The sequence below is a fragment of the Corythoichthys intestinalis genome, chromosome 5 (genome assembly GCF_030265065.1).
Source record: "Corythoichthys intestinalis isolate RoL2023-P3 chromosome 5, ASM3026506v1, whole genome shotgun sequence".
Lineage (NCBI taxonomy): Eukaryota > Metazoa > Chordata > Actinopteri > Syngnathiformes > Syngnathidae > Corythoichthys > Corythoichthys intestinalis.
This window is the reverse complement of record NC_080399.1, coordinates 52,147,626-52,161,755: the sequence shown is the minus strand read 5'-3', so window position 1 is coordinate 52,161,755 and position 14,130 is coordinate 52,147,626. Positions and strand designations below refer to the sequence as shown.

At 43.2% G+C, this 14,130-nt stretch overlaps 1 protein-coding gene across 4 annotated transcripts in view; it reads left to right on the top strand.

The window, feature by feature from the left end:
* The window catches only part of hydin (HYDIN axonemal central pair apparatus protein), a 166,371-nt gene that overhangs the window by 76,376 nt on the left and 75,865 nt on the right, over positions 1 to 14,130 (top strand). For all 4 annotated transcript variants that reach the window (XM_057837183.1, XM_057837184.1, XM_057837182.1 and 1 more), the window contains 8 exons: positions 4,906 to 5,029; positions 5,138 to 5,212; positions 5,344 to 5,514; positions 8,902 to 9,072; positions 10,037 to 10,197; positions 12,882 to 12,956; positions 13,037 to 13,220; positions 13,404 to 13,533. In XM_057837183.1, the coding sequence (XP_057693166.1) occupies positions 4,906 to 5,029; positions 5,138 to 5,212; positions 5,344 to 5,514; positions 8,902 to 9,072; positions 10,037 to 10,197; positions 12,882 to 12,956; positions 13,037 to 13,220; positions 13,404 to 13,533 (1,091 nt within the window). The remainder of the gene's footprint in view (positions 1 to 4,905; positions 5,030 to 5,137; positions 5,213 to 5,343; positions 5,515 to 8,901; positions 9,073 to 10,036; positions 10,198 to 12,881; positions 12,957 to 13,036; positions 13,221 to 13,403; positions 13,534 to 14,130) is intronic.

The following is a 14,130-nucleotide window of genomic DNA, read 5'->3' as shown; positions in this document are numbered from 1 at the left end:
ACGGAGAAAGTGCATTGTTTGCGCACATGAACGCTCTGGGGCTCTCCGCGAGTCTGCAACTCTGCATCCTTCCCTTTTTGAATTTCGGTATGGATACGATATTAGTCAAACATCTTTATTATCATTTGTTTCGAGGGCCGCATCTCTTTGTGCAAAGGTGGACATCGTGAAGTTCGTGGTGTTCCTTAAAATGTTCTTATTTTGTTTCAGTGTTCCTTAAGGCAGGTTGTTCTTTTGTGTGTTCTGATCCGAGTCATCAAAATAATGTCATTTGAAAGTATTTTAGTTTATTTTTGTAAATGCTGCTGTTCCTCTCCTTGTCAGAGAGGTGCGTCCGTGAGAGCACAATATCCCACACAGAAATATATTTAACAAACCTATCCAGCATTATTTCGTTGTGTACATGCATTTATAATGATCATAAAAGTATGTAGACTATTTAAACATTATGAAAAATTGCGTTTTTCTCTGCCAACTCGAAGGAATTAAAATAAATGTCTGTTGCTGCATTTTGCCAAGGAAATGAAGCATGAACTATCCACCTGATAGAACAGACACACAAATATAAAAGATATAAATGCTTATTGAATATGCATTTTACAGTCTTGTTTAACTGGGAGAATTTGTTACAAAATGGTAAATGGTAAATGGTGTGACAGGCTTGAATTTGTTATCATTATGCACACAGGCGTCGTCACAAATGTGATTACACAAAACACAACCATTTTCCAAGCAGTGCTCTGTCCAGGTCTGACTGACGCATTGCATCCCCGCATTTCCTCCTTCTGGGTCCTCATAAATAAAAAATAAATAAAATTTCGGCTTTTTTTCGGGCTCGGGCATGCAAGTTAAGTTAATTGCTCGGGCTTTAACACACACGGGCCGGGCTGGGTCGGGTCGGGCTGGATTTTTTAGGCCCGATCTAGGCTCTATTTTCAAGTAACACACGCACATTCATTCACATCACAACTCCCTGCCCTTTTGACCCCATCAAATCCATGGCATCATTTTAATCACTCTGCCTGTTTTGATTGTCTACAATTGGTCCCAGGTTTTGCGGTTTACCCATGCTGCTGAAGGTTGGTCTGCACTACCATAGTTTGGTTTAGTGTGGCATATCCTCTGCTCCCAGTCTCCTTGTCTGCTGTCCTCCCTGTCATGTAGTGTCGTTGTTTCATCCACAAATTTTATTTGGAAGGAGGAAAAAAGTGTCCCAATGATTCTAGGAGCTATGTTGTCTGGGGCTTTAAGCCCCTGGCAGGGTCACCCATGGCAAACAGGTCCTAGGTGAGGGGTCAGACAAAGCATGGCTCAAAAAGACCCCTATGATGAGTAAAACAAATGAACTCAAGTTTCCCTTGCCTGGACGCGGGTTACCGGGGCCCCCCTGTGGAGCCAGGCCTGGAGGTGGGGCTCGAAGGCAAGCGTCTGGTGGCCGGGCCTGTCCCCATGGGCCCGAAAAAGCAACGTGGATTCCCCTTCCCATGGGCTCACCACCTGTGGGATGGGCCAAAGGGGTCGGGTGCGTAGGGAGTTGGGCGGCAGCCAAAAGCGGGGGCCTTGGCGGTCCGACCCCCAGCTGCAGAAGCTAACTCTTGGGACATGGAATGTCACCTCTCTGGCAGGGAAGGAGCCCGAGCTGGTGTGTGAGGCAGAGAAGTTCCGACTAGATATAGTCGGACTCTCCTCCACACACAGCTTGGGTTCTGGTACCAATCCTCTCGAGAGGGGTTGGACTCTCTTCCACTCTGGAGTTTCCCACGGTGAGAGGCGCCGAGCAGGTGTGGGCATACTTATTGCCCCCCGGCTTGGCGCCTGTACGTTGGGGTTTACCCCAATAGACGAGAGGGTAGCTTCCCTCCGCCTTCGGGTGGGGGGACGGGTTCTGACTGTGGTTTGTGCTTATGCACCTAACAGCAGTTCAGAGTACCCACCCTTTTTGGAGTCCTTGGAGGGTGTGCTGGAGAGCGTCACCTCTGGGGACTCCCTCATTCTTCTGGGGGACTTCAACGCTCACGTGGGCAACGACAGTGAGACCTGGAGGGGCGTGATTGGGAGGAACGGCCCCCCCGATCAGAACCCGAGTGGTGTTTTGTTATTGGACTTCTGTGCTCGTCACGGTTTGTCCATAACAAACACCATGTTCAAACATAAGGGTGTCCATATGTGTACTTGGCACCAGGACACCCTAGGCCGCAGTTCCATGATCGACTTCGCAATCGTATTATCGGACTTGCGGCCGCATGTTTTGGACACTAGGGTGAAGAGAGGGGCGGAGCTGTCAACTGATCACCACCTGGTGGTGTGTTGGCTCCGATGGCGGGGGAAGATGCTGGCCAGACCTGGCAGGCCCAAACGTATCGTGAGGGTCTGCTGGGAACGTCTGGCAGAATCCCCTGTCAGAAAGAGCTTTAACACCCACCTCCGGCAGAACTTCTCCCTTGTCCCGGGGAAGGTGGGGGACATTGAGTCCGAGTGGGCCATGTTCCGCACCTCCATTGTTGAGGCGGCCGATCGGAGTTGCGGCCGTAAGGTAGTTGGTGCCTGTCGTGGCGGCAATCCCCGAACCTGCTGGTGGACACCAGCGGTAAGGGATGTCGTCCAGCTGAAGAAGGAGGCCTACCGGGCCTTTTTGGCCTGTGGGACTCCGGAGGCAGCTGACATGTACTGGCTGGCCAAGCGGACTGCAGCTTCGGCGGTCGCGGAGGCAAAAACTCGGACATGGGGGGAGTTCGGCGAGGCCATGGAAAACGGCTTCCGGACGGCTTCGAGGAAATTCTGGTCCACCATCCGGCATCTGAGTAGAGGAAAGCAGTGCACCATTAGCACTGTGTATAGTGAAGATGGGGTACTGCTGACTTCGACTCGGGACGTCATGAGTCGGTGGGGAGAATACTTCGAAGACCTCCTCAATTCCACCGACACGCCTCCCTTGGAGGGAGCAGAGACTGGGGACTCCGAGGTGGGCTCTCCAATCTTCTGGGGTTGAAGTCACTGAGGTTGTTGGAAAGCTCCTCGGTGGCAAGGCCCCGGGGGTCGATGAGATCCGCCCGGAGTTCCTAAAGGCTCTGGATGTTGTGTGGCTGTCATGGATGACACGCCTCTACAACATCGCATGGACATTGGGGACAGTGCCTCTGGATTGGCAGACCGGGGTGGTGGTCCCCCTTTTTAAAAAGGGGGACTGGAGGGTGTGTTCCAATTATAGAGGGATCACACTCCTCAGCCTCCCTGGTAAAGTCTATTCAGGGGTGCTGGAGAGGAGGGTCCGTCGGGAAGTCGAATCTCGGATTCAGGAGGAGCAGTGTGGTTTCCGTCCCAGCCGTGGAACAGTGGACCAGCTCTACACCCTCAGCAGGGTCCTCGAGGGTGCATGGGAGTTCGCCCAACCAGTCTACATGTGTTTTGTGGATTTGGAGAAGGCGTTCGACCGTGTGCCTAGGGAAGTCCTGTGGAGGGTGCTCCGGGAGTACGGGGTACCGAGCCCCTTGGTAAGGGCTGTTCGGTCCCTGTACGACCGGTGTCAGAGTCTGGTCCGCATTGCCGGCAGTAAGTCGAATTCGTTCCCAGTGAGGATTGGACTCAGCCAAGGCTGCCCTTTGTCACCGATTCTGTTCATAACTTTTATGGACATAATTTCTAGGCGCAGCCAAAGCGTAGCCGGGTGTACGGTTTGGTGGCCTCAGCATTGCATCTCTGCTTTTTGCAGATGATGTGGTGCTGTTGGCTTCATCAAGCCGCGACCTCCAACTCTCACTGGGGTGGTTCGCAGCCGAGTGTGAAGCGGTTGGGATGAAGATCAGCTCCTCCAAATCCGAGACCATGGTCCTCAGCCGGAAAAGGGTGGCATGCCCTCTCCGGGTCGGGGATGAGATCCTGCCCCAAGTGGAGGAGTTCAAGTATCTTGGGGTCTTGTTCACGAGTGAGGGTAGGAGGGAGCGGGAGATTGACCGGCGGATCGGTGCAGCGTCTGCAGTGATGCGGACTCTGCACCGGTCCGTTGTGGTGAAGAAGGAGCTGAGCCAAAAGGCGAAGCTCTCAATTTACCGGTCGATCTACGTTCCTACCCTCACCTATGGTCACGAGCTGTGGGTCGTAACCGAAAGAACAAGATCCCGGATACAAGCGGCCGAAATGAGTTTCCTCCGCAGGGGGTCCGGGCTCTCCCTTAGAGATAGGGTGAGAAGCCCGGTCACCCGGGAGGGGCTTGGTGTCGAGCCGTTACTCCTCCGCTTTGAGAGGAGCCTTTGAGAGGAGCCAGCTGAGGTGGCTCGGGCATCTGGTTCGGATGCCTCCTGGACGCCTCCCTGGAGAGGATGGATGGATGGGAGGGAGCCTAAACTCTCAGTTTCTCTTCTTTTTGTGGCTTTGTGGATGGATGGATGGATGGATGGATGGATGGATGGATGGATGGATGGATGGATGGATGGATGGATGGATGGATGGAGGGGAGGGGAGGGGAGGGGAGGGGAGGGGAGGGGAGGGGAGGGGAGGGGAGGGGAGGGGAGGGAAGAAAAGGAAAAGGAAAAGGAAAAGGAGATGGCCAACCAGCATCTCACAATGTTTTGCTTTCAGCTGTACCAATAGGACAGACAGTAATTACAATAGTCCACTGCTGCTGGATGCTTCCTTTTACTTTACTGAGGGCTTATTAAAGAGACGGCATCACGCTGTGCACATCCACCAAAAACCTGAAAGTCTCTTTAGCACATTTTTTCTCAGCTGTTTTATTTTTATTTTTATGATTTTCAGCCTAAACTCTCACTTTCTCTTCTTTTTGTGGCTTTGTGGATAGTTAAAAGTTCTTTTCAAATGGTCAGATTTATTTACAGTGTTTGTTGCCTTTCTGGCTAACTCTTTTCCTCCCTCTTTACTTTATGTCCTCCATTACATTGCACTGCCAAGATCCTGAATCTTATGGATGGATATGACGCTAACGATGTACTGCTGCTACCTCCAAGGGATGCCGGAGAGAGTCTTCCCGTAGAACTTATGGACTTCTACAAAGATCACTGCTCGCGGCTAAAAGGTCATGATAGCATCAAGCATAGTTTGTATTGTGCATCCATCAGACATGATTTACGCTAAGTCAATTTTCTGGTGTTCAAGTTCAATAACATCACCTTTTATACTCCAGATAAAAATGTAGGTGGAATGAGTCTGCAAAAACGGCGAGGCGGTAAAAGGGGTGAAAGACGTAGGACTGAACTGAGTGAGTGTGAACGAACAAATTTTACAAGTGCATTAAAAACACTTGACGTATAAGGTCCTTTGGGATCTGGCTGTAAAATTGGCACTGTTTATCCTTTTATTTTAAGGCTGTCATATATCTATGTACCTTAGTCATTTCAGATATCTTGAAAGCTCAAGCCACTGGGAGTCTGGGAACTTTGGAGATAAACCCTCTATCCAGTGCAATTTCCCGTTACATGGATGTTGACCTGTCACCTAAAGGTCTAGCTGCTCTGAACTGCAGAGGCATTGCTATTATAATATATGGAGCCCCACTGACAGGTAACTAAACAAACAAAATATTTTGGATTGAGAGATACAGTGGTATGAAAAGGGTTGGGCACCCCTAATGATTTTCAATATTTTCCTTTAGAAATCATTGGTTGTATGGATCAGCAATTTCAGTTAAATACAATATATCATTTAGCAGACAGAGTAATAGAAGTGAAAAACAGATTATAGACCAGGGGTGGGCAAACCGGTCCTCGAGGGCCGCAGTGGGTCCTGGTCTTTGTTCCAACTGACCCAGCACAGATAGTTTAACCAATGCGGTTTCAGCAGAAATGAGAAGCACCTGACTGCAATCGACTGATTGCACTTGTAAAACAACAGATTGGTGAAAAGGTGTCCTCTTAATGGGTTGCAACAAAAACCCGCACCCACTGCGGCCCTTTGTGGAATTAATTGCCCACCCCTGTCATAGACGTTACGGAAGTTGTCCTATAATTATTTAAAGAAAAGAAGACGGGTGCATAAATTTGTGCCCTTGTTGTTTTCTTGATTGAGATACCTTTAGCGTTATTTTTGGAACAAGAATTTTCTTTGGTAAACTCATCAACCTTTGACCTGATCTGATGTTTTGTAAAGACAATTGGAACGAAAAAACCTTTAATCAGAATCTAGACCAGGGGTGTCAAACGGATTCTACAAAGGGCCGCAGTGGGTCTTTGTTCCAACAGTTCCACCAAACACAGTTCAACCAATGAGGTTTCTGCTAAAAGCAGCAGCACCTGATTGCAATCAACTGATTAGACTTGTAAGACACCATTTGAGCAGCCTGAAAAATGGCCTGTTACCTGGCTTCTTTTGTTTGAAGGCGACATATGTAAGATTGCTGTACCATTTTTGGCCACCAACCAGGATCAAAATTTTGACGAGCACAACATTCCCTTCAATGAAGAATCATCCTTCGTTAGAATATCATTGTTGCGTTTTAACCAGAAAAGACTGGAGCCAACAAACTACGCAGTAATGTTAGCAATGATTATGTGAACATATAGTATGTGTAGTCTTCAACCTATGTCTATTACAGACCAAAAGTTAAATGACTACTTGCTGCAGTCTTCAGTGTCAGGGATTTTAAATGCACCGGAGTTGAGTCGGTGCATGAATAAATACAAAAGAAATTCTTAAGTTTTTAGTCATAACAATTATTAGTAGGCCAATTTAGTATTAGTTCAGTTTAACTAGCCTACGGATTACTGTGCTCTGGCAACATGGATGCAGACACAAAACTAATCTCATAATTTTTGGAGGCCAGGACATACATAGTAAACACATAAAACAATAACAACTTTTACAGGCTGACAATCAGCTTTTGAAACGGGAAAATCTCATAAATAATTGAAGTGCATTTTTACATATGGCTCATTTACTGCACTTACCATGACTCTGGAATTTTTTTTTTTTTTAACTTTTCAAATATAACTGTTTATCTGCTATAAGATCGATTTAACTGAAATTACTGATCCATACACCCAATAGCCGAGAAAGAAAAAATATACAGTGATCCTTGCTACTTCGCGCTTCAAACTTCGCACCCTCTGTCCATCACAGATTTTTTTTCAATGGAAAAAAAAATACAGATGAGCTGCTCGCATATTTTCACTCTCGCTCCCTCCCTTTCCCTGCTCTTTGTTCGCCAGGCACTGCGAAACTGCGCTTGAGTTGCTTATTAATTAGTTAGATCTTGCCAGAGTCACAAACTTCAAAAGCGCTGCATGCGTCAATCATCATTGAACTTGTTAAACAGTTGATGTGGCAACTCATTGTGTGTAGGTGAGGGGATTTGAATAGACTCACTCAATGAGGCATTTAATAAAGCCAACAGCCTACAGTACTTTATTCTTGTTTAAAAATAATTCTGTGGGGCAGTAACATGTTTAAAACTTGTCATAATTATTACATTTGAAGTGCTTAAAAAGCATTTATTAAAATATATACAGTGGCACCTCGACATACGATCACTTCGACACGCGATCTTTTCGACACCCGACGTAAAATTTGACTCCATTTGTTTCTATATTCGACGACATGCTCGAAATACAACATGGCAGCACCGCAAACGTACGGCGGAGTTTCTATCTAAGATATCAACACAGATTTAAAAAAGTTTGGCACAGGTGGTGAAACAAGGAAAAAGGTGACGCTTACCTTTGAAATGAATATGCAAATTATAGAAAAATATAAGTGTGGGGTGCGCATCCGTGAACTGGCATAACAATACATCTCCATGGTCCTCCTACGACCGCCATTAGCCAGTATTTATAAATTCAGCTGACAATTATTATTGTGGTAACATCGCCAAAGAAATCGCCAGCTTGGTCAGGTTTTTTCCTTTATTTCACAACTTGTTCAACACAAAACGCCTCCTGACCGCCAAAGTTGACGGTGTTCTAAAGAAAACATTGAAAGTTAAACTAACTCTAAACCTCAACACTCCCTCTCACTGTCACGTCGGCCACGCGGTGCATTCACATACAGCAAAAAATGTCCGCCACATTGGAACCCGATTGGCTACATTATTAATAGTATTATTATTATTATTTTTATATTATCATTCCGATTTTTATTTATAATTTATTTGTTTTGCTATTTTGGCATTTCCATTTGTAATAGTACCAGCAGTATTTGTTAAGGATTTAGCGTAGGTTTTTGGGCTGTGGAACTAATTTACGGAATTGTAATGTATTCTTATAGGAAAATCCTGCTCGACATACGACTATTTTGACTTACAAACAAGGTCCTAGAACGAATTAACTTTGTATGTAGAGGTAACACTGTATATCAAGGGTGCCCAATCCCGGTCCTCGATAGCCCCTATCCAGCTTGTTTTCCATGTCTCCCTCCTCTAACACACCTGAATCAACTAATCAGGATCGTTATCAGGCTGGTGCAGAGCTTGCTGATGAGCTAATCATTTGATTCAGGTGTGTTAAAGGAGGGAGACACGGAAAACAAGCTGGATAGGGGCTCTCGAGGACCGGGATTGGGCACCCCTGCTGTATATATACACATAAAAAAGTGAAAAAAACATGTCTTATATGTATCGCTTCCCAATGCTAAATATGAATAAATACATTGAACACACCAAAAAAAAAAAAAAAATGGGGGGATGGAGGTGGGGTGCGCTACTTAGCGGTTTTTCACTTATCGTGGCGGGTTCTGGTCCCCATTAACCGTGAAAAATGAGGGATCACTATACCACTGTATAGGGAATGTTTTTGGATAATGATGGTTTTGTCCTCTAAGGTTTTATGACTCTAAAAACATTGTTTCCATTGATTAAAAAATATGATTTGAGGTTTTCTGGAATGTATTTTAAACACACAACATGGCTTGAATTAAGATAAGCTCATAATGTGTTTTTCTGCTCTTCCATTTGTTAAGATCAAAGAAAAGTAGCGACTCCCCTGGCAAATCACTATGGAGCGGTGTGTCTCAGTATGGATGCGATGCTTGCTGACTCACTGATGCATGGCACTTCTCTCGTTAGCCTGGCAGGACGACAGCTGTTTAACCGTGCTGCGACTGAGTATGCTCAGAAGCTGGAAGAGGCTGGTGTGGACAATATTCCTTGCAAACCTCATACAATGGAATCACTAAAAGGGGGCATACTGAACGTGCATGGCCCCCGGATTAAAAATAGTTTATCCGAATGGCTATCAAATATGGAATTAAACAACCAAGTAAATCTTACTTGTTACTTGAGTTACCTTATTACTTTAATTCGAAATGTGATCATCCTGGTCAAAACCAGTTTTTGTTACTAATATCACACAAATAATATTTTTGGTTATTCTGATTTTAAGGAAAAAGGAAAGGAAAAAGTTTGGGTAATGGTGGCCTTACGATCTGATTTTTTTCAACCGATCTAACCCTAACCTGATTATTCCTGATTATTTTTCAAGATATCGTTCCAATACTGATCCAATTACTATATTTTTTCGATAATTAAAACAATGCAACCACTAAATGAAAAATCATATTTTTTTGTAGTAAAGTGAACCTTGCTGGTTACATCCTTTAGAAATACTCTGGTTGCAACTATAATAAAATGTTCTTTTTTACCTAGATGTTCAAAATAATTAAATTGCTGGAGTAGTGTAAAGTCAAATGTTTTCCAAAGTTCTAATAACTGAATACATTGATTTCGTGCAACTTGTTCTTACTTTTTGGGTAACAACACAGACATTTTGATTAATCTCAAATGTTTGAAGTAAGCTAAACTTAACTTTGACACAACCCTAATATGATTAAGGGGACACGCCAGTCAATTTGATGGTTTGTGTTAGGATAAGTACTGAAAACGTGCAGAGGCTGAGAACAATATAGTGCTGAATCTCTGAGTTAAAGCAATAAATACCTTTTCTTTGTCAGAGAGGCAAGGATTTTTGGGGTATTCTCCCTTCCGAAAGAAACATACTAATGTGACCTGATATAGCAAGCACAAGAGAACAAAAAACAAAATAAGGTAACAATCTTGAAAACAGCTACAATACACATGGCAATATTTTTTTTCCAGCTCAGTTATCTACAAACATCGATTCAAAACCAAATTCCCCCTGTGAAGGTGAAGAATTTTCTCCAGACTCTGTTCCCACTGAAGTTCAGTCAAAATCCAATGATGCCAACTACAGTGACTTAAAAACTCCAAAAGAGAATGGGAACACACAATATAGCACGGTAATTTTTTTTTTTCAACCCTTCACAAAAAAAATGTTTAATATTTATTTGAAATGTCCTGTATTTTTCATAATTTTAAATTGTGTAATACAGAAAACAGAATCATAAAGAGAAATGGCATAATTTTGTTGTCAAAAACCTATTGACATCAATCAAAGACCCTTTCAGACTTCTATCCCGCTAAATTCACGTGTAAGGTGACACGGGATTTACCGTTGTCATGGCTTTCAGACATGGGGAGATGGACCCGAAATTACCCGGGTTGGACACTTTCAGACTTGTCCCATATTGGCGACTTGCGCTCTCTACTGCGGGGAGGGCGGGGGGTGGTGATTCTATAACCCTGATATTACGTCATTTTTGGTCGGCATCAGCAACAAAATAAACCGCACATTTCCAAAGATGGACGATAAACTGTCTTTTCCTTGACTCTAAGATCCAGAAACAGTTTAATTTCGTTGTTTCCAGTTTAATAGTTAATCTTTCCAGTTTGCCATGTTGATCATTGCGATGTTTGTTAACCACTTTTCATCATACTGCGATGAAAGACGAAATGACGATTGACCCGGCATGATACTTACGTCATCAGCATTCGCGCTGTGATCCGGGAATTAAACGAGAAGGGTCTGACTGCAGCCCAGAGTCAAGAGACAGCTGCTACAAATCACGCCTTATACAAACCACGCCTGCTGTTGGTATGGTGGCGTGAAGAATTAGTTTACTATGTAAATTTCAAAGGGTTTTTGGGACAATAGGCCCTAGCCCAATTCCTTACCCTAAACTTAACTAAACACAGCGGTATTGCGGACACAGGGGCGTGCCTAAACATAACTAGATTGTGACCTTTGCTATGTTTGGAAGTCATTTAATGTTGTTAATCAACCGTTAACTTGTTAAAATTGCTCCTGTTATTGAATTACTGCTTTATTTCCCTTCTGTATACTTTCGACATGTGAAAATGTTCAAACTATTTCAGCATTTAAAGATAGATTTAAGTCAAGATTTCATCCGATTTAGAAGCATTTTAGATAAAAAGTTACTCACCTTAGGTCCGCCACAACAGAGCCTGCTTGGAAGTAAGATGGCGGTCGTTTACTAACGTCGCCGAGTTTGTCATTTCGCATCTAGTTTTATATACAGTATATGTGATATTTATGAGAGGCGTCACGCGTTACCACCGTAGCATCATGTGGCCGTGGTTTGTACGAGGCGTGGTTTCTAGTGGCTGTGGCTAGGCTCTGTGCTGCACTCATGTATTATTGAATTAAACGCTGCTTTCACACATGCAGCGTCCCGGGTAAATCCCAAATATTATACACTGCTGGCCAAAAGGATTGGCACCCCTGAAATTCTATCAGATAATGCTCAATTTCTCCCAGAAAAGGATTGCAATTGCACATTCTTTGGTAGTGCTATCTTCATTTATTTTGCTTGCAATGAAAAAACACAAAAGAGAATGAAAAAAAAAAAAAAAAAAATCATTATTATTTTACACACAACTCCAAAAATGGGCCGGACAAAAGCCACCCTTTGAAAAATTATGTGATGCTTCTCTAATTTGTGTAATTAACAGCACCTGTTACTTACCTGTGGCACATAACAGGTGGTGGCAATAACAAAATCACACTTGCAGCCAGTTAAAATGGATTTGTCAGGAATTCAGGCAGGTAGGTGGTGTGTGGACCCCATTGCAGGGCAAGAGTTGATGCAGACCGGCAGTGCAAAAAATGATTTAATGAAAGCCAACAAAAACAAAGTGCAAAACAAAATATGTGATGATCCAAAGAAATTTCAGAGGCAAACAAAACTGTTACTAACAAAAGACTGGGTATCAAAAACTTACTGAGGAACACAACGGCTTGGATGGCGAAAACTGTGGAGAACAAACGCTTTTGGAGTTTTGTGTAAAATGATAATGATTTAATTTTGTTTTTCATTCTATTTTGTGTTTTTTCATTGAAAGCAAAATAAATGAAGATATTACTACCAAAGCATTTGTAATTTCAATCATTTTCTGGGAGAAATCGAGGATTATCTGACAGAATGGCAGGGGTGCCAATACTTTTGGCCAGCAGTGTACTAGGACGCGACCCGGTTAATGTCAGTGTCGACCCAGGATATTGCTTTTAGACATAAGGGCTACCTGTTTAAATACCGGGAATTAAACTTAGTTCAGCGTATGTCTGAAAGGGGCTGAAGCATCAGGTCTGAAATGTATTCCATTTATCCATCCATTTTCAACACTGCGTACCCTGGAGCGCAGAGCACTGGAGCCTATCTTAGGTCCATGTTTCGCACGTCAGATGGGATAGGCTCCAGTTTAAAGCAACCCGTGATGTTTACAAAGTTGAGCCATGTTGAAAATGGATGGATATTTATTCCATTAAAATGAATTATTGTGATTTGAATTTATTTTATATTCCAATGTGTGAGTCGTTAGATATACCCGTCATTACAGTTTTAGAGTATTTTTCCTTTTTTTTTTTTTTTTTTTTTTGAGAGTGAATTTTCAATTTTGGCTTCAAAAAAAAAAATCATGGACACTTTTTTTTTTTTTTTTTTACAGTAAATACTGCCTCTACTTTTCCGAGTAGAATCTCGTTCATAAATATGGTTTTACTTTACAATTATGAATTTCTGATCACAAAAGTCTGACTGCAAAGAACTGCCACTTTCTTTTTCAGGTAATGGATAAGGCCACACTCAGTAGTATCCTGCCTGAACTGCTCCTGGTAGAGATCCTGTCAGAGAGGTTTCAGGTAATAGAAAACTTGACTAAAGCAAGATTTAGCATACTTCTTTAATAATTGCTTTCATATTTTCTTCTCTTGTTTTGCAGTTAGATGACTGCTACTGTGGCATTGTAATTTATGGTCTCGAGTGCGTCTACACCAAATCAGTGGCACACTCTCTAGAAGTTATTCTCAAGGCCCTGAGTAACCGCAAACACATTTATGCAATCAACTTATATGACACATACTACGCCCTGAGATCTCGGAGGAGGGCACAAAGAAAAGCAGAAGGTAAATTCCGGTAAAATAGTCAAATCATAATTCACTGAGGAGGGCTAATTTTTCATAATAAAGAAGGCCAAGGAGTTTACAGTGTAACATGCGTATAGTCACATGAGTATTTATCATAGATATTTCATTTTTACTTATCAATTCAGATTTGTTTTAACTGTTTGTGCACTGGGCATTGTTCAGAGGCTTATCTGAAGGAAAAAGAACGACAAGAAGAGGAATGGATGCAGAACATGGATGAGGAGGAATATGAAGCTTTGCCAGAGGAGGAGAAAGAGCGCATTATTGAACGACAGAAACAAAAGAAACTCATGTAATGATGGCATCAAAAAAGTCCCATCCAAGTGTCACTATTGCTTGGTTCATACTGCAGCTCTTAATGCATAAATTAAATTTTGCGTGTTTTTCCGACTCGTGAGGCATTAACTTGACAGTCTGAAAGGGACGTGGTTAAAATCAAATCTGCGGTCTGAACTGTCAAGTCTTACAAATTGGAATTCATGCACTAATTACGTCAGCAAAGACCGAGAGTCAGTGAGCTACGGCAGCGATTGGAGCTGTGCACTATTGTTATCATCTAGCTTGAACTCCATTTTTAGGGAAGAGGCGGGCTTGACAACAGTCATAAAAAAATTAAATGTGGGCGGATAAGCCTGAGAATGCTCAGTTTTATTTCTGTTCTGTGAGCCATAATAGCAATATTTTAATAATGCTTACATGGCCGAGAGTTGGAGCTAACTACCCGAATGTGTGTGTGCATGCATTCTATCAATCCATATAAAAAAAAATATAAGGCTAAGCATGTCGGACTGCAAGTTAGTTCGCATGCGTACTACTTTTACAGGCGCAATGGAAAAAGGTAGTCTGCACGGGCACAACAAATAAACTAATATGAAGAAAAATCGGATTT